We start from the raw sequence: 20,981 nt of genomic DNA, 5'->3' as shown, positions 1-20,981 counted from the left end.
GCAATTTTTTTTTTTTTTTTTTTGCATATTACTGCTTATGTTGCCTTTTCTGGCTGTCATATACATGAAGCCAGTGAAGCTGAGTTTTCTGTCTGGAAAGGCAGAAACCTCTACCCCAAAGTAAGCAAAACTACGAAAAGTTCCAGGCTTCCTGTGAAATAAACAAATGCAAGCTTTGTTTTCCTCAAAGCTCAGAGGGCCCTAAATGTGACTCAGTTTTAGGCTTGGTCTTTTAGACTTGTAAGTTTAACTATTACAAGGAAGTGGGAGAACTCCGATTCTCTTCTTGGATACTTTTAACTGTAGAAAGGCAGCTTTACTTCACAATGGGAGAGGAGGTATTTCTTTTTAAACAAGCTTTTTTTGTTGTTTTTAACCATCTAATACTATATTGTAACTTATACTTTGCAGAGCACCGATGTTTGGTAGGAGGGCTCTTTGGTTCTTTTCATAGTGGACAAAAATTGTGTATATGAAAATAAACTATTTTGTATTAATCAGGATCTTGAGCAGATGGGAACTCCAGCTCTGTTAAAGAGGAATATATTAAAATAAGGGATTACTATGTGGAGACATAGTCTGTCCTGGAACTGTTTTGTTGTAATTTTTTCCCTTTCGGTCAGTTTGGCCATTAAACTTACACAGATGTTTTCAATTTTTATACTACTTGTTTTCCAGTCTTTTACTCTAAAGAATAATGTAACTTGGCAGTTCACATAAGCAGTAATTGTTACACCATCTCCATAGGATGTGTAGCCATTTCAAGTGTTTGCTTACTAAACAAAAATCCATTTTTTTCTCCAAAATAATTTAGTATGATTAAAGTTCCTCTTCCTTGGTAGAAAAAGAAAGAGTGCTTTAATGTTTCATTTTCTGTGAGGTGACATTTGGAGTTTGCTCTATGAATGGGAAAAACTAAAATTAGTAATTTCTTGATGTTGTCACACCTTTTGTTCACTAAAGTAATGAAATCTAAACAGCAATCATTACTTCATGTAATTGCAAGGAGAATTTGTGTCAATTGGTGGTGCGTGTTATGAAATTATCTAGCACATTGAAAGGAGAAACACCAAATAAATTATTTGATATTTTGTTTTGGGTTTTTTGCAAATAGTTTTTTCTTTTTCTGTGCTTCTTTGGTAGATATAGAACTCTAAGTTCATGCATTTAAAAGCAGAAGTCTGTGAGTTCTCATCCAAACATGAAATGAAGCTACAAGGTTCCTTGAAGCTTACAATATGCCATGTGTCTCTCCTTTTCCTGCCTTAAAAAAAAAAGCAGGGGGGAGGGGAGAACAGGGCCATATAATAGCCAGACAGTCTACAGGATGAAATGTCTGTAGTCTGATTTAATTGTTTGTTGACAAAAGAAATTTAACAAGACTTTGACACAAAAATACTTGCTTTTTAAAAAATATCCTAAAATACAAGCTTACAGATGAGAGCTACTAAGCACTTTGTGAAAATCTATTAAAAATTATTGGGGGAGAGAGGAGTGGGACTGTAAACTGTTGGCCTAAGGAAGGCCTTTGAGCAATGCTGCTCAAATGGTAATTCCTAGACCTGTATAGACTGCTGCCTCCTGTGTTCTGGCTGTTCAGATACTTACCGCACTCGGGCCACCCAAACAGATATCAGCAAAGCTTCATACACAGAGCTGACTGTTCCCTTTAAAGCTGTCTCTGTGCGAAAGGTGCTTGCTGTAGAGGAAAACTAAGATCACACGATCCTAGTCATTTTCCATTTGTATTCCACACTCCAGAGCTTCATGCAGAGTGAAACAGATAAGTTCCAGTCAGTTTCTTTGTTCATGCTGTGCCAAAGAACTTTATCCTTGAAAGGGCTGGTAAGGGAAATGGACGAGATTGCTAATCAATTTTCCCTTGCAGTTCTTCGTTATATAATTTGCTACCAGGTAAAGAATTTTTTTAATACAAAAACCTCCAAAGAAAAGAGCATAAAGGTATAAAACTAAGCAGGATGGACAAAAGGGCAGAAAAAGATGGTAAAAGGTCACAGAACAGGGAAAGAGGATGGAGGAAGAAGGAAAAGAAAAATGTCACATAAAGTAAGAAGGAAACAAAATGGAGGGTGGTGAAAATTCCTTTATTGCCCTGATTACAATAAAACTTACTTTCCAAATGTTCAGTCTTTCCAGTTTTCTTGATTGTTGGATTTGGGGTTTTTGGGGGTGGGGTGGGGCGACAGTGTTTGTTGGAAGGTTGAATATGTCTGAAGGGCATTCCACAGGTCCTCCTTTCAGGCAGGTGTGGGGGAGGGGGAGGTGTTTGTGACTGGATCCGAGGCAGTAACTGTCCATCACTGTTGCAGAAGGGACTATGAGTTAAGATAGTGGAACAGTTCCTTTATCAGTTAACTTTTGAGAATATTATCGAACTGTTGTTTATCAATCCTGGCATTATAACTTTACTATAGAAGAACTAAGTATTCTCGTTTTCATTACCATGATCAAGAAAAATCTGTAATATTACTATCTTTCGTCACTGGTTATAACTTACCATAAGCATAAAAAGAAAGGAACATGGGGAAGACAAAAGAAACACAAGGGAAGATGGCAAAAGGCAATGTTATCTGGTGGATTACCAGACCATAGAACCGGGAGTCAGGAAACATGGGTTTTATTCCTGCTTCTGTCCTGAGTTGCTCTGTTGCATCTATAAAATGGGGATGTTTCCCTACCTCACAGGACTGTCATGTGAATAAAATCCATTAGTGACTGTGAGTTGCTCTGATACTGTGGTGACGAGGGCTATGTAAGTAGCTTTACAGATAGGCACTTCTATCTGCAAACCTCTGAGGTATCAAGAAGCTCCTGATGCAAAGAAAGAGCACACCACTACTGGGGCGGGGCGGGGGAGGGGGACATAGGCATGGTATTGGAAAAAATGTATTATATCTCCATTGAGGGAAAGAATACAGATTGTTTTTTAAAAATATGAAAATGCTGCTTGGACCAGATGCGGGAAAAAAGGAAAAGGAATGGATGTCAGGATAGACACAGAATAAATGCCATTTTACAAAATGTTACACAAGAAAATATAGTATAATAAGAGAAAATGTCTTAGGTGGTGTGACAATTCTGAAGTGTTTGTTGTGCAGCCTAGCCATAACTTTTATCTTCTATCAGTGAACATAATTTTGTTGATACAGCGAATGAACCAAGGGATCATAGCTATCTTTAAGCAGCAGCATCCCTTGTTCCTCTCTGGGTTGCACACATTATTGACGCTGGAATGGTGGGCAAGGAGCCACAACAGCCAAGACTCTGAACCGGCTTGATTCCTAACAGCTGCAGAGAGAGGCTTAGAATACTAACAGCCCCATTGGTTGCAAATTGCTACAAAAGGGGAGGTTTCGTAAAAGCAGTTTTCTGTGCTGGATGGTGCAATCTGGAGCATGCCAGTTGCTGACAGTGTATGTTTCTCATGAGAAAGCACAGAAGGATTTCCACCACGATGTGTAGATTGACTATATAATCCTCCTCAAATGACAGAAAAGTGATTCTGAACCGTGTTTTGAACTGCAACCCACAAATGGTGGAATTTCTAATGAGTGATACTGGGAGAAATGATCCCTTCATTTGCACGAGCCATTGTCAGTAGAAGTTATGATTAAAAATAAATAAAGGGAGGAGGGGCAATGGAAGAAAGATGTCTGCTACAAGAATATTTATCTTACTTTTCAGCAATGTTCTTGCCAGAAATCTGACCTTCCATTGTGAATCTCCAGTTTGAGAGAGAAAGCAAGTGACTGTGTTCACTCAGATATTGTTCACGTACCTCATTTAGCGGTTATTTTTTGTTCCTTTGAGATAAGGCAGTTAGGAGCATGGTGCATAGATTCAGTTCTGCATTTGTTCTTTTTATTTCATTTGCTAAGCTTTTTACTCATCTGTGATTCCAATATGTCTTGCTTCATTTGTTTACACAATTTCTACTTAGCTAAACTGTTGCTCTCAACTCCCTGCATTTACTTTGTCACTTTGATAGTGACACTTTGATTAGTGAATCCCAGTAAAATCTCTTGGGAGGAAAGATTTTTAGCTCATTAACAAAAGTGATAACTGAGGGTCTAGCAGCATCAAATGTCAAAATTTCAGATTTTATAGAGTCATAGATTTTTAAGACCAGAAGGGACTATTGTGATTGTCTAGTCTGACCTCCTGCACAACACAGACCATAGGACTTCTCTGAATTAATTTGTGTTTCAAGTCCAATAGTTGTGCTTGAACTAGAGCGTGTCTTTTAGAAAAACATTCAGTCTTAAATTAAAAATTTCCAGTGATGATGAAGCCACCACAACACTTGATAAGTTGTTCCAATGATTAATTACACTTACTGTTATAAATTTGCACCTTAGTTCTAGTCTGAATTTGTCCAGCTTCTTATACTTTTATTTGGTAGATTGAAGATCCCTCTATTAGCAAATTTCTGTTCCCCAAGGCCATGGGCAGTCTGGTCTAGTGGTGGGAGCAAGAATCTGGCCTATCCGTTAGAGCAGAGCCAAAGGGTTAACCAGAGTTGCAGTCAGAAAGCATAGTGGAGGGTCAGAACTGGGAGTCAGGAAGAAGCTGGGGGCTGAGGCAGAGCAGGTAAAGGTTGGTGCTAGTGTGGGGGCTGGAGCAGGAACAGATACACACTGGGGCTGAAGCAAGACTAGAGACAGCAGAGGTAGGGACAGGACTAGGTGCAGTTGCAGGCTAGGAATGCATTGAGCAGCCACTGGACTGTTGTGGCTACTGATCTTATGTAACAGCGTGCTGACTCCCTCAACCAATCAGATGGCGCACTCAATCAGACAGCTGAGCTCATTAGCCTGCAGCAGAGCCAGTCTCCTGGCAGCCTAGACCCTGTCAGTACTGGCACCTCCCCTTCAAGGGCACCTACTAGAGTCCGTGGGACCAGATTTCAGGGGGTGTTTCTGATGGAAGGCATGTACGAATTGTGGAACACCAATGTTTTCTTCTGGTTTCCATGATTGCTCTTCCAGTCCATAGCCCTCCCACTCCACCAGATAATAAGAGTTTTTGCCTCAAACTCGTGTGGCATCTAGTTGTTCCCAGACCTCATTGCCTCTTGACCCTGGACATCTGTGGGAGGTGGTGGTAAAGCTGAGTGGTTGGGAAAGTGATTATCTATGTGAGGCTTCAAACAGGAAATATGGGAAACTGGGTGGACTTTCAAGGATTCCAGCAACTGGAGCCTAAATGCTACAGGGTCAATTGGCTCCCGGATCTTAAATGGGCCTAGGTATTGGTGGTCCAATTTGGCTGAGGAACAGATGAATTTTTGAGATGTTTGGAGGACAATCAGGCTTTTTCTCCTACAGACAGGGTTGATATGGCTCGCTGTTTTCGGTCAGCATGACATTTTTAGGCCTCCTTGGTGTCTTCCAGGTGTATAGTAAGCTCTTGGTGGACCCGGTGAAGGTGGGCCACTAGACTTGCTGTGGTAGGGACTAGGGAGTCTGTAGATGCAGCTGAATGAAGGCAATAGTGGAAACCCTAGTTTGCATAGAATAGGCTATGTCAGGTGGATGCATGTTCAGAGTTGTACACAAATTCTGCATATTGGAGGACGACGACCTAGTTATCCTGACAATAATTGAGAAAGCAGCGGAGGCATTGTTCGAGGACTTGGTTCACTTGCTCTCTCTGCCTGTTGGTTTGTATGTGATGGGCTGAGTAGGTAAGCAGTTCTATTCCTAAAAGTTTGTGGAGCTGGCATCAAAAGTGGGAAGTGAATTGTGAATCTCCATCTGAGACTAGTATGGTCGGCAGCCCATGGAGTCAAAAACATGATCTAGAAAAAGGTGGACTGTTTCCTGGGGGTTGGGAGGGAGCAAACAGAAATAAATTGCAGAAATAAATAATGAGGAGATCAACGGTGACAAGGATGACAGTGTACCCCTGGGAGCAAAGTAGATCTACAATGAAATTCAAGGATGCCAAGGACCAGGGTCAAGGCGGGATAGGCAAAGGCTGGAGAAGACAGAATAGTTTGGCACATGGGCACTTGCTTTGGCAGCACAGATCACATGAACTAATGTACCTCTTAACGTCAGTATTCATCCCTGGCCACCAGAAATATTGTAACATTAGGTCTTGGGTTTTGAAGCAGACAGAGTGGCCGGCAACTGGTATATTGTAACACATCGAAACACCTTGCGTCTGAGCTGGCTGTCTGGGATGTAAAGGCACTTTCTGCAATAAAGCAAACCATCCTTCAAATGAAACCTGAGCTAGGCAGAACATTAAGAGGCTCTAGGATCTGACAGATCTTAGTTGCTTGGTGATCTTGAGGAAGCAAGGACCAAATGAGGGGCATCAGGTCCCTTTTTGTTGTCTCTCAAATAAAATTTGACAGGTGTAAAATGGTAGTCAAGGGAACGGTGTCTGACTCGGCATATTCGTCCATGTGGGAACATGTATCTGCCTTCCCATTCTGTGATCCAGGGCAGCAGGTGACGATGATATAGAATCTGGCAAAGAAAAGTGACCAGCAGATCTGTCACTGGTTAAGATTAGGAGGAGTTCGGAGATATTCCAAATGCTTTCAGTCAGTAAGGACCTGGACCAGAAACTGAGCTCCCTCTAGACAGTGTCTCTGTTCTTCAGATGCTGCTTTTATCACAAGTAACTTCTTGTCACAGACATCATAATTCTCAGCAGGGGTTAGTTTTCATGAATAAAAGGCACAGGAATGGAGTTGGTTATGAGGGCCAATATGTTGTGACAGAACAGCTCCAGTGGCAAAGTTCAGAGCTGCTGCCTCTGTGGTGAAGGGCTTGGCAAGATCCAGGTGCACAAGAATGAAAGCTGATGTCAAAGATCTCTTTAGCTGATCAAATGCCTATTGTTCCTCTGGTGACCTGATGAAGTGGACTCCCTTCTGAAGGCGTGCAGTTATCGGGGCAACTAGGTGAGAGAATCCTTTGATAAAATGCCTGTAGAAATTGGCAAACCTGAGAAACCCCTGAATGCCTTTTACATCCTTTGTGGCATTCTACCTAGAGATGGGTGATACCTTTCATGAGTTCATTGTTAGCTCTTTGGGGGAAATAATATAGCTGAGGGACTCAATTGTGTCTTTGTCAAACTAATTTCTGCAGTTTGGAGTAAATATAGTTTTGATGGAGTCTGTTGAGAATGGGGCACATGTTGCTCATGCAGCACCTGGTTTTCAGAAAAAACAAGCACATCGTCCAAATAAATAATCATGAATCAATCTGTATGTCCTGGAAGATATCATTGACAAAATGCTGGAACATCACTGGAGCATTACAGAACCCAAAAGGCATAACTAAATATTCAAAATTCCCATATCAGGTGCGGAATGCAGTCTTCCTTTCATCGCCTTCCTTGATTCAGACCAGGTTGGCCCCACAAAGGTCCAGATTAGTAAAAAGCTTGACCATGTGGAGCCTCTCAAAGAGTTGGTTAATAAGTGTCAAGGGGCAGAGGTTTTGGACCATCACTTTGTTCATAGTTTAATAATCAACATTGGAGATAAGGAGCCATTGTTCTTTGCCACAAAGATTGGAGCCCGCACCAAAGAGTTGGAGGGGCGAATTAGCACCTTCTTCAGGTTCTTGTGGAGGTACTCCTGGAGCATCAGGAGTTCAGTTCCAAGGAGTATATGTGACCAAAGGGGTCTCAGTTCTGGGTTGCTGGTCAATTGGACTATTATAACTGCAGTGAGGCAGGAAAGTACCTGCCCTCTTTTTACTGAAAACATCGGCATAATCCCATATTTCACAGGAATTCTGAAGCTATTGAGGGAAATCACAAGGATGGCTAAAAAACTAAAAAACACCTAAAATAATTTTACCTGTAAGCAATTGCTGAAGTTGCTAAAGTGATGTCATCTGATTGCAAATGGGAGAATAGGTGTCTGTGGGTAAGTCTACACTGCAATTAAAAATCCATGGTTGGCCCGTGCTAGCTGACTCAGGTTCGTGGGGCTCAGGCTAAGGTGCTGTTTAATTGCGGTGAAGACATTCAGGCTCAGGCCAGCTGCAGGTGTCTCAATACAGTGTAGACATAACCCATGAGAAAATCTCTCTGTTTAGATGTCTTCCACCCAGTAAAGTTTGCGAATCTCTGCTTTAATGTAATACTATAAATTACATGAATGTGGAAGATATAAACTGTACTACTCTGCATAAATCCCAGTGTCTTTACTGATAGTGAGTGTGTATAATTTTGTTTGTGTAAAATAAAATAACTGGAAAATGTTAATTATTACAGGTTTAACACTTTAGAGGAAATAAACCAAGGATGAATTTGGGACAAATGTTCTAAATGTTGAAACTTCTTAAATCTATACCCCTTTGTCTATAGCCAGTTGAAAGTTTGGAAATATTCCCTTTCAGAATATTAGTCAAAGAACTGATTAGTTCAGGGGTTTGCTATTAGAGTATGGAGTCTTAGACTTTTAGCTCTCGGTTGCCCACATAGCTAAGGATGTGGAAGTCATCCATATAATGTTTCCTCTTTTGACCAAAATGAAAGGAGCTGATGGTCTCAGTCCAGTTTCTGTAGATAAGCATCCACTTCTTTCCTAAAACTGTCATGATTGTGAAGAATGGCAGCTTTCATGAAGTCAGTGACTGAATGGTCTTGGACATTGAAATAATGTCTCCCCAACCTAAAAGTAGCTCCCCCAGGTCAGACCAGGTTTGAGGCATGTTAGGAAGGGCAAATGGAAAATATACTAATGGCCTACAGGTCAGTTCTTCAGCACTGAATGGGATTGCAGTGGCTTGCTCATATTAATGTGAAAAAGTTACAGTGCTCAGAGAATAATGCGCTCCTTTGTTGTGCTATAATTTGATGTTTTTTCCTGTTCTCCTCCTTTTCTCTTTATTTCCATTTTGATTATTTTATTGGTCTCACCCTTATATAATGGAAAAGCTACTAGTTATTTTGTTTGCATGTTTTTTTGATTTTGTGTTGTTTTTTTCCAGCCTAATTCTTCCCAGCGTCTTTGTTTTATCGCATCTTCCCACTTCTTATTACATTGTCTTGCCCTTTGCTGCTTCCCCTTCCTCACTGTGTGCCTTAGGCAGCATTGCCAAGCCCAAACATTGAAAAATCGTGAGTCAGAACCCACAAAATCATGAGATTGGCTTTAAAATCAAGGGATTTTGTTAAAAAATGAATGGGTTCTTTTTATGTGCCTTTTGGTTTCTGAGCCTTTAGTGTATGCTCACGTTGCATTTTCAGACTTTTTCTCTGCAACTACAAGAGCTAGAAACATTTTCTTTTTTAATGGAAGCTGAGGGTCTTGTGTGATCACTTGGCTCCTGGATTTGGGTCTTTAAGTAAAACATCAAATATTGTGAGACTAACAATAAAATCATGAGAGTTGGCAATACTGTTACGTTATTTCCCTTTTTTCCCCTCTACATAGCACTCCCCATACTTTCCTTTCACACTATAGCTCACCAGGCGCACACAATAGAACAATGCAGTGTGGGAGAGTTACATAAAGGAAGAGACAAAAGATGACTCTTGCATTGTCATAATACCAGTACATTTTAAGTTATATGTTAAGTGCAGTACTGGTAGGTAAAATGCATGTACTGTTTACTTTTCATATACTGTAAATAACAATCAATGACTGTCTGCATACACAGAATACTACAGGATGTTACATTTGTGCATTTAAAACTATAGAAAAAATGGAATGATGCTGGATTACCTGACAGTCTGTAATCATGCCATTGAGTGTGTTATAAAGCATACCCACAACATAGTAGAATGAAGGCTGAACATGCAATCTGAATTCAGTCATTTCCTACCTTTTTAATCCTTCTGTGAAACCACACACTATTACTAGTTTAAATTACTGTATTTGTAAATAACATAGTAAAGTGGCTAATAGGTAATTAATCTCATGGAACTAGCCAAGGTTTTCTTTCAGTAAACAAATGGACAAATACATATTTGAACTCCTGCTTCTAAAAGTGCTGATGTCTTTACGCCTTCTATTTTATTTTAAAGGAACTCTTTTTTGTTGTTTTAAACCTTCATTTCGCAACAGCAAATAAAAACATGAAAAAATAATAAATACAGAACCGTCAAGCTGCCTGCATAGTAGATCAACTCAACCATATTATATTTTTGTAGCCTCTCCCATTTTCATTGTTTGTCATCATTTGTAGTGTTGTCTACAAGCAAATTGGTGCTGGGCTTGTCATTTTTGTCTTTAAAGTGTCATGTACACACAGCACTGTATAAATAACTCTTCTTCCACCAAGATAAGTGCTTTTTGTTGTTCATCTTAACGTGTTATTTTAAAGTGTCTTTTCAAGTCTTACCGGCCAAGTATGACTTTCTAAACTGGGACACAGCAATGCCTTTCCTCTTGAAGCTCCTGCATGACAACAGGGAGGAGCCCAGAAACATAATTAAGGCTAAGACATCCTTACAGAGACCTAATTGGTGGCTAAGACATCCTTACAGGTGGTAATCAACAGTGCTTCTCTTGCTATAACCACAAGAGCATTCAGAGTGATGTTTCCACCATGGCAGAGCTGGGCAGAGGTGTAGATGGAGGAAGCCATTCAGATGAACATAGGAGACAACTATATAGAAAGTCAGGAATTTAAATCCACTCTGCTGAGAAACTTTTCCTTCCTTTTTTAAGGACTTTTTTTTTTAAATGTGAGAATTAAACTTCTCCCTGTCTGAAGTGCCACTGTACTGACCCTTCAGTTACTGTTAATTCTGTTCTTTCAGCAGAGCTCGTATAGAGGGTCAGGAAAACCCCATGGTAGTAAAACTAAGTGTTGCTGGCATGGAAGACAGTTCACATAGAGCTGAGTTTGGATTCACAGGCATAACTTATTCTAGTCACTTCTCCATTGTTAAATTTCTCTGACAAAGTGGGATACATTTACTTCTGGAGGACTTTATTGAAATGTAAAATAGTTCAGATTTGAAGCTTAAAAGACGTTAAGATTTGTGTCCCTTTAAGATGTAAGTAGAAAAAGTATTTCCCATCACCACAAAAACAACAACAACCCTGTTTAGTTGACAAGAAGCTTGTTTATGCTTCTGTTCATTCAACATCTGGAAGAAATTGGTAACTATTTTTGTTTGCTTCTTTTTTGTAGTTGAGAGCCTCCCTCTCATAATTTGCCTATCAGAGGAGATTTTTCTTTTGTTGTTTTTTCATTTTCTTAGTTTTTTAAATAAATACAAAAGAACAAAGGCCTAGTTTTCTCTTGTTATAGTAATGGCCTTGGATTTGTGCCTGAAACAAAAAAATAATTGTTTCATCACATGTAAACAAGAATTCAAAAATAGTAGTTGAAGGGGAAAGGGAAAGCAATGGCCAAAGAAGCTTTGCATTCTTTTCCCCCTGCCCCAGTCAGTGGAATTTTCTGAACTTTTGAGAGCACTCTGAGATAGTGTGACTAGCCTCTTTCTCTTCTTTGCAGGCCCTTGTCACAATCACCAATGTCTGAATGGATGAGACAGGATTCTTTTCAAAGGGCACATCTTCACTGGCAATGTTAAAGTGAAAGTGCTACGGCGGCAGCACTTTAACGTGGCTGTGTAGTCGCGGCAGAGTCCCAGCACTATAAAAAAATTACCTCCATGAGGGGAATAGCTACTACATTGTCACTTTACAGCTCTGAAACTTGCAGCGCTCAGGGGGATGTTTTTTCGCACCCCTGAGCGAGAAAGTTGCAGCGCTGTAAAGTGCCAGTGTAGACAAGCCCAAAGTCTGTAGTGTCAATATAAATTCTAAATGGAAGACAGTGGTATACACTACAGTACAGTGCTAGGCTCTTAAACTGGTGCAGCAGTTCTGTATTTCCTTGATAGAGTCCTACTATTCTGAAATAAGTGTCCTCACAGGCAGGGCCGGCTCCAGGCACTAGCTGAGCAAGCTGGTGTTTGGGGCGGCAGATTGTTCGAGGCGGCATTCTGCCCAATCGTAGGGCGGCACGGCCGCTTTTTTGTTGTTGTTGTTCCGCTCCGGCCGCCCTGTAGGGGGCGGCGGTGCAAAGAACCAGAGCGCCCTGCAGGGCAGTCCTCTTCCTTCCCTCCCCGCCGACCGGAGTGGAGCCCTCGCAGCAGGCGGCAGGAGGCGGCGCAGCGGGAGGGGCCGCGTGGCAGCGCCCCTGCTGTAGCCCTGGCCGCCCCCTTCTCTCTCTCCCCCCCTCCCCCCAGCTGGTCCCCCTGCACCCGCGCTCCGGCCCCGCCGCAGGTTTTTTGTTTTTTGTTTTTTGCTTGGGGCGGCCAAAAAGCCAGAGCCGGGCCTGCTCACAGGATCTTAAACAGGTAAATTTCCAAGTGTAGACAAGCCCTTAAGTTGTTGCCATGAGAAGCCTACCTATGTTAATGCATAGGTGTTAAGGGGGAATTGTATTCCTTTAACTGTTGTGCTGGAGTATAACAGAGCCTTCAGTCCTGACCTGATTAGATCACGAGTGAGAGCTTGACTTTGCTTAGCATCCAGAATCACAAAATCACCACACCATTTGAGTTGCATATTGTTTATAACATTGGACTTGTGCCTCATTTTGATTCTTTATGATCTATAAAGAAGATCTAAAATATTTTTAAAAAAATCTTGATCAATTTTTCCCTCAAAACCCAATCTTTTCTGGTTGTGCTGAAGGTCTTGTTGAAGAGTTCAGGCCACGTTTATTGTGGCACCTTATTTGAAGGAGTGTGGGTGTGGAATTTTTAACAAAGGCAGCTTCTGTATTGCTAACTCACGTTATTTTATCATGAGTTTTGTAATATTAAGCGTTTAGCTCCTGGAGTCATGTGACTATTTGATAATCTCACATTTTCATTTAAAAAAAAAGTAAGTTTATGGCCCTCATAGTTCTGAAATAAAGCTTGAAAATGTGACCTGAGTGTATCCTAATGGTTCCAAAAACAGAACACAAACAAAATCAACCCCCACACCGAATGCATTATTTTAAAAATATCTCTTGATTTAAGATAATCTGACAATTTTTGTTTGCTTGACTGATGCTTTTTCAATGCGTAGGATTGGCAATACTACAACCTTTATCCAAAATGTTATTCATAGAAGTAATACAGGAGTTCAAAAAAAGTTTTCCCTTCTCAGTTGCTCAGCTTTCCCCATCTTGATTCTTGTGATGTCAGTATTTCACTAGTTCTCCAGTCATCACTGAATGTTCCAGGCAGACAAGCCCTCATTTTTAATGTAAAATACAAGTAGATTAATAAAAACAAAAATCTTTCAGGCTTTCTGTATAATCACAAAGAAGAAAAACTGGGCACAAGTCCAATTTTTCTCCCTTTTGCATGTCACCTTTAAGAAAGTCTCAGGTGTTGCAGGTGACGGCTGAAGGACCTTAACTGAGCAATGTGATGGAAACTTGCATGTTGTCTGTCCATGTTATGCTTTGTCGTGTGTTGTCCATCACTCTTATGGATATCACCCCGATTCCAAATTATATAGGGGAAAAGAGCATTATTTATCACACAATGACTTCAAGAGAGGTAACTTGCCATCTCTATAGTGTTATGGCAACTTTTAGTTCGATAACTGGGAAAAGCATGGACTTCAGTGATAGGGCTATGCAGTGTATGTGACTTCATAGTGCCATTGAAACCCATTGTATTAACTACTGCCTGTTATTTTAATGGTAGGCATTGGCTTCATGAAACCAAGCATGAATGCCTGCAGTTTGCTGCTAAATCTGTGACATCTCTCTTAATATCTGTACAGCAAAGCTTGGTCAGTATTATTATTTTGATTGGCTGTTTTTGTGCAGGAAAGGTCTCCTTCCCCTTTCATCTTTAGGATCCACTTGCTTGTAGCCATAAATATGGGGGATTTGTGTTTGACAGCTACATAATCCAACTATTGTTACCCCACAGTACTGGCAAGATCAAGATACTCTTGTTTTGGTGATGTATTCTGGTGCCTGTTGAGAGGCAGCCTGGGCTAAGAGGCAGGAGATCTGGGTTCTCTCCCTGTGTCCACAACAAATTCCCTTTCTGTTCTTAGACAAGTCACTTTGTGTCTCAGTTTCCCCATCTGTAAAGTAGAAATATTAATATCTACCTGCTTCAGAGGGATGGTGATTCTTCATTAATGTTTCCCTAGTGCTCTGAGATCCTTCCTCATAAAAATGTTAGTACTTAGGTTGTGGTGAATTTGGGAGATGAATAAACAAAAATGAAAGCAAATATTTGATATTCATACTAACTATTATTGAATGTCAACATTTTGCTGTGTGAATCATTGTTTCTGAAACAGCTTAAAGATTGTATGTAATGTTTTTCTCTCCAGCAGGAAGTGGTTTCTTCTTTACAGTATAGTAAGGAAAAAGTGGGGGAGGGTGAGAAATTGTATCAAGAGCTTGCCAAGCAAAGTTAGAAGTGTTTGTCATTGATCCTGTGGAGAACTAGGAAATATCTATATTATTTTTATGAATATTGTGCTTGCCTCTCCGTATTTGTTCATGGTGGGTTACTTGCTATGGAGTTAGATCAAAAGGGGTTGTTATGGAAAACAAGAAGAAAACGATAAATAGTGGCCTAGATAAGAAGGATCCCAGCAAACAGTCAAACACAATAGCCAGATTTATAGCCATGAAGAAGCTACTCCTCAGACTTAACCCTGGTTACATAGCAGTTTTCGTGAGAACCTGGAGATCAAAAGGCACTGATCAGTTAAAAGATCTTCCCTTCAGAAAGAGAGGTGGGAAGTTATCAGCTGCTGCAGGCTGACACAGACTGATTTGAGAGTCTGGGGTCTGCAGCAAATAGGTTGTAACTTGGGAGCCAAGAGAACAGGATGCCGCAAAGCTTAAGTAATGCCTGCTTAGGGGCTTGAGAGTTATGCCTACGGCCCTACCAAAGCCACGGCCATGAAAAATGCATCACGGACTGTGAAATCTGGTCTCCCAACATGAAATCTGGTCTTTTGTGTGCTTTTACCTTGTATTGTACCAATTTCATGGGGGAGACCAGCATTTCTCAAATTGGGGCTCCTCATCCAAAAGGGAGTTGCAGGGGGTCACAAGGTTATTTTAGGGAGGTCATGGTATTGCCACCCTTACTTATGCGCTGACTTCAGAGTTGGGCGGCCGGAGAGCGGTGGCTGTTGGCCAGGTGCCCAGCTCTGAAGGTAGCATCCCACCAGCAGTAATGCAGAAGAGTGGCAATACCATACCATGTCATTCTTACTTCTGCACTGCTGCCTTCTGAGCTGGGTGGCCAGACAATGGTGGCTGCTGACAGAGGGCCCAGCTCTGCAGGCAGCAGCACAGAAGTAAGGGTGGCAATAACGTATCATGCCACCCTTACTTCTGTGCTGCTGCTGGCGGATTGCTGCCTTCAGAGCTGGACTCCTGGCAAGCAGCTGTCGCTCTCCAGCTGCTCAGCGCTGAAGGCAGCGCCACCGCCAGCAGCAGCGCAGAAGTAACGGTAGCAGTACCACAACCTTCCCTCCAATAATCTTTCAACCCTCCCACAACACCTTTTTGGGTCAGGACTCCTACAATTACAACACCATGGAATTTCAGATTTAAATAGCTGAAATCATGAAGTTTACGATTTTCTAAAACATATGACCATAAAATTGACCAAAGTTGAATTTGGTTGGGCCCTAGTTATGCCAAACAAAAGCATGCCAGTATGTGCATAGATCTGTGTTATTTTAAACCCATTCCCTGGAGTGCTGTGCACCTTTTGGCAATATAAATCATACTTCATTTTGAAAAAGTTGGTGGGCATAACAGCCATCTTTCCATTCAGGCTAAATTAAGGAGCAGTTAAATGCATCTTTGTTTAGTAATAGCTGAAACAAGAGAGGCCACTGCCCAAAACATAGACCCTCATGGCAAGACCGAGCAGAAGTCATGCCATGCTGACTGAGGGGTTTCTTTAGGACTGATACAGCAAATGCAGGGGAAAAGGTATTGATTGGTGGAGGTGTCTGTGTCTGTGCGTTAGTGAGAAGGAGGAAAATACACCAGGGTAGCAGGAGAAAAAAAGGACTCAATCAGAACAACCCCCGGGAGCACGGCCCTGACAGAAACTGAGAGAGAGCTTTTGGGATAAGTGCTGACTGGAAAGGGGCAACTCTGAGCAAAGACACTGTCTTTCGTTGTTTGATGCCTGGTGTGTTCAGGGAAACTGGACTTTATGCATTCCTTATATGTAAACAGGATTGCATCAAAAATGCCTAACTCCATTATCAGTTTCTCTTCGTAATGGAAACAACCCACAACATCCTGAATTTGACTTACCACTAAGGTCATAAAGGGATAACAATACTGTTACTGTCCACAGGCTCCCAAAGGGAAACTCTTGCAGGTGCCAAGTCTGTTGGGCCTGCTAGATATTATGGTTGGCAAGTGGGGGGTAGGGGAAGGTGTAACCCTGAAATATAGTTGAAGAGGCTCAACTTAAATGTATACCCCAAATTAAAAAAACGTAGTAAGAGAACCAAAAAAGTGACACCATGGCTAAACAACAAAGTAAAAGAAGCAGTGAGAGGCAAAGAGGCATCCTTTAAAAAGTGGAAGTTAAATCCTAATGAGGAAAATAGAAAGGCGCATAAACTCTGGTAAATGAAGTGTAAAAATATAATTAGGAAGGCCAAAAAATAATTTGAAGAGCAGCTAGCCTCCTTTTACTGAGCTAAGTGGGCTCCCTTCAGCTGAGTGAGCCCTTGTTCGCAAGGGAGGGTGGATTTTACCTCAGGGACTCATCATACTGCAAGGGAGGAGAAGCTGGTGCAGGGAGGCTGAGCTCGCCAGGCCCATGTTCTCTATGGGGTACCCCCGGAGCAAGCGGCCGGTTAAGGGCAATAGGGCACGACGCAGGGGGAATTGGTCCCGGGAGTGAGGGGCCGACCAGGAACAATAGGGCCCGGGCTGGTTAGGGTGCCGATACGTCCTGTTTTGGCCAGGACAGGCCCCTTTTTCAGCTCTGTCCTGGCCGTTCCTACTTTTTCACCAAACCTGGGCATTTGTCATGGCTGCAAGGCAGAGCAGAGAGAGGCGGCTGCTGCCTGGCGGTCAGCTAAAGGCAGCAATGCCCGCCAGCAGGAAACTGGAGAAATTTGCTGCTGGCGGGCAGTGCTGGCTTCAGAGCTGACCCCGGGGTGGCGCAGAGCTGAGGGTGGGGGGGGATCAGCCTCAGCCAGGGGAGGCGCGGAGCTGGGGGGAGGAGGGGATCAGTCCCAGCTGCAGGCAGCACAGGGCTGGGGGTGTGGATTGAGCCCCAGCTGCAGGCGGCACAGGGCTCGGGGATCAGCCCCAGCTGCGGATGGCACAAGGCTAGGAGGGGAAGACCCCACCCTGGGCAGTGCGGAGCTTGGGGGGGGGGGGGGGTTAGGCAGCCCCAGATAGTGGCCGACATGGGGTGGGGTGGGTCAGCCCCAGCCCCAGGAGGCATGGGGAGGGAAACTTGGGCAAGCCCTTCAAAGGGGGAGCGGCAGCTCCAGCAAGCCCCTGGCTGTCCCTGTTTTTACTTTAAAAACGCAGGGATGAGAACTACCTAACTTTCTGTCTCTTCCCTCCCTCCGGTGGAAGCTTGTGTTATTGTGCCTGACCAGATAGGTTCTCTGGAGCAGCTCATGCTGACCTCCCACCCAGAGGGTCTGCGATTAACGCGCATTAAAAAGTTAACGCATTAATTGTGCTGTGCATTAATCGCACGCGTTAACGGCAGTTAATTGACAGCTCTAATAATAAGTCACCAGGACCAGATAGTATTCACTCAAGAGATCTGAAGGAACTCAAATGTGAAATTGCAGGATTGCTAACTGTCATCTGTAAACTATCATTTAAGTCAGCTTCTGTACCAAATGACTGGAGGATAGCTAATGTGACATCAATTTTTTAAAAGGACTCCAGAGCTGATCCTGACACAGGCCGGTAAGCCTGACATCAGTGACGGGCAAACTGGTGGTAACTATAGTAAAGAACAAAATTGTCTGACACATAGATGAACATAATCTGTTGGGGAAGAGTCAACATGGTTTTTGTAAAGGGAAATCATGCCTCACCAATCTACTAGAATTCTTTGAGGGGGCCAACAGGCGTGTGGACAAGGGGGATTCAGTGGATTTAATGTACTTAGATTTTCAGAAAGCCTTGGACAAGGTCCCTCACCAAAGGCTCTTAAGCAAAACAAGCTGTCATGGGATAAGAGGGAAGGTCCTCTCATGGATTGGTAACTGGTTAAAAGATAGGAAACAAAGGATAGGAATAAGTGGTCAGTTTTCAGAATGGAGAGAGGTAAATAGTGGTGTCCCCCAGGGGTCTGTACTGGGACCAGTACTATTCAACATATTCATAAATGATCTGGAAAAAAGGGGTAAACAGTGAGGTGGCAAAATTTGCAGATGATACAAAACTACACAAGATAGTTAAGTCCCAGGCAGACTGCTAATAGCTACAAAGGTTCTCTCAAAACTGGGTGACTGGGCAACAAAATGGCAGATGAAATTCAGTGTTGATAAATGCAAAGTAATGCACATTGGAAAACATAATCCCAACTATACATATAAAATGATGGGGTCTAAATTAGCTGTTACAACTCAAGAAAGAGATCTTGGAGTCATTGTGGAGAGTTCTCTGAAAACATCCACTCAAAGCAGTCAAAAAAGCTAACAATGTTGGGAATCATTAAGAAAGGGATATATAATAAGACAGAAAATATCATATTGCCTCTATATAAATCCATGGTACGCCCACATCTTGAATGCTGTGTGCAGATGTGGTCGCCCCATCGCAAAAAAGATGTATTGGAATTGGAAAAGGTACAAAATATGGCAACAAAAATGATTAAGGGTATGGAACGGCTGCCATATGAGGAGAGATTAATAAGACTGGGGCTTTTCAGCTTGGAAAAGAGATGACTAAGGGGGGATATGATAGAGGTCTATAAAATCATGACTGGTGTGGAGAAAGTAAATAAGGAAGTGTTATTTACTCCTTCTCATAACACAAAAACTAGGGGCCACCAAATGAAATTAATAGGCAGCAGGTTGAAAACAAACAAAAGGAAGTATTTCTTCATACAACGCACAGTCAACCTGTGGAACTCTGCCAGAGAATGTTATGAAGGCCAAGACTATAACAGGGTTCAAAAAAGAACTAGATAAATTCATGGAGGATATGTCCATCAATGGCTATGGATGCCAGGATGGGCAGGGATGGTGTCCCTAGCCTCTGTTTGCCAGAAGCTGGGAATGGGCGACAGGGGATGGATCACTTGATGATTACCTGTTCTGTTCATTCCCTCTGGGGCATCTGGCATTGGCCACTGTCGGAAGACAGGATACTGGGCTAGATGGACCTTTGGTCTGACCCAGTATGGCTGTTCTTAAGAGTGGTTGGATTGCGGGGGCCAACCTGAAAGAGAAATGGAGGCTTGGGACTGCCACTTGAAAGAGGTGAACTCGGGAGACTGGAGAAGAGTCTCAGATGGGGCAGCTTACCCAGGGACCATGACAGCTCCCACACTTAGTAAAATGCCTAACTCTCCTATTTAGAGGTGAAAGAGAGTGTGGTAGGGTATGTTGGTCTTTGGAGTTGAGCAGGGGAGAATCTATCTGGACCAAAAGCAACCTTTGTGAGCTGGTCCCTGGAAAGAAAACCGACTATTAGAGGGATGTGTCCAGGATCAGCAGGAACTATAAAGTTGGATATGCTTAGTCCTTGTTACCTGCCAATGACCTCAGGAGGTACTTGACCTGCCAACTTTCCCTAGGAAGGGGCCTAGGATGACATAAAGACAAATCAGAAAGCTGACAGCAGGAACTCCGGCCCAAATGCGGGGGAGGGGGATTTATCTATCTTCTGGACTTCTTTTCTTTCCTTTCACTTACTACAGATTAGTAACTGTGAAAGAAACACCTACTGTGGGATTCTTCTCAGAGATGTCCTTGGTTGGCTGTATGTTTTATTCTTCTGAAAACCTAATAAACAGTCAGAGTGTTGACTATGTTGGAATAGAGAGGATCCTGTGTCTCAAGCAGTGGAGGAAAGTGACCTTATATCTATTTTTAAGTTAACAATTCAAGTTTTATTGGTTTTCAGAATAAAAAGAAATGGAGATATTATGTATCAAACTATACTCAAAAGGCAATGGAATCAAGCTTTCAATAAAAAGAGAGGTATTAGTATGTACAAATTGTGCAAAGTTTCCTGAATACCTTTCACTGGAGGACTAGAGGCATAAGTGGAAAGTACCTGTGCTGCCAGGGCACGCCCATCTAAAGCCAAATTTATGTAATTTACATTGTTATATATTCACTTCCTCTCCTAGTAAATCAACTGGCCCTCCCCTCCCCATCACCAATTAGACATTTCCCTTGCCCTTCAAAAACTTCATTCGTAACATTCCCTAATTCTGACACACACACATCATGAATTCTGGGCTCATTCTCTCCTTGTTGTTGAGTTCTGGGACCTCCCTGCTGTTCCCCAAATAAATACATTTTGGGGATCCCAAATCGTGTTGCAGGGCGTCCTGTCCTCCCAGCAACTATTCTGCATGTATACCACTCTGTTCCTTTCCCCCACTCCCCTCTGGGTAAAACACCCAGGAGGCCCAGTTTCTCATTTTCTCTCTTTTTAAGGAAAAGGGTGCCTGGGCCAGTTGGCTCAGCTTCTGTCCTCCCCTTCTGCAAAAGAGTAGTATCTTGTGCCACTCTGCTCTCTTACCTCCTGTCTTGAGCAAAGAACAAGTGGCCAGGGGCTGCTGTATTTCCTGCTGACCTTCCAGTAAAGCAGCCAATGGTGTTTGGGCCATTCTTTTTCCTTCCTTTCTCCCTTCCTTCCAGGGAAGGACGTTCACCAGTCCAACCCACCCCACAAGTCTGGAATGCACTAGCTTCACCTTGTGTTCAATTAGTTAATGTTTGTTGTTGTCTGTTGTTTCTAGTTCATACATACATTTTTCCATGAACTAAACTAAAAAAAAAGCCTTTTTTTTTT

General features: G+C 42.4%; 1 protein-coding gene across 3 annotated transcripts in view; it reads left to right on the top strand.

The window, feature by feature from the left end:
- The window catches only part of LOC113406240 (SH3 domain-containing kinase-binding protein 1-like), a 378,903-nt gene that overhangs the window by 255,264 nt on the left and 102,658 nt on the right, over nucleotides 1–20,981 (top strand). The window contains exon 1 of one of the 3 annotated variants that reach the window (XM_026649809.1): nucleotides 308–338. The exons of the other annotated variants lie outside the window; for them this stretch is intronic. Within the exon in view, the coding sequence (XP_026505594.1) occupies nucleotides 327–338 (12 nt within the window). The 5' untranslated portion in view covers nucleotides 308–326. Of the gene's footprint in view, nucleotides 1–307; nucleotides 339–20,981 lie in introns of those variants that run through there. 3 annotated transcript variants of the gene reach the window in all.

Source organism: Terrapene carolina, unplaced genomic scaffold, assembly GCF_002925995.2.
Source record: "Terrapene carolina triunguis isolate 2854851 unplaced genomic scaffold, T_m_triunguis-2.0 Scaffold23, whole genome shotgun sequence".
Lineage (NCBI taxonomy): Eukaryota > Metazoa > Chordata > Testudines > Emydidae > Terrapene > Terrapene triunguis.
Note: the sequence above shows the minus strand (reverse complement) of the source record. Positions and strands in the feature narration are given on the sequence as shown.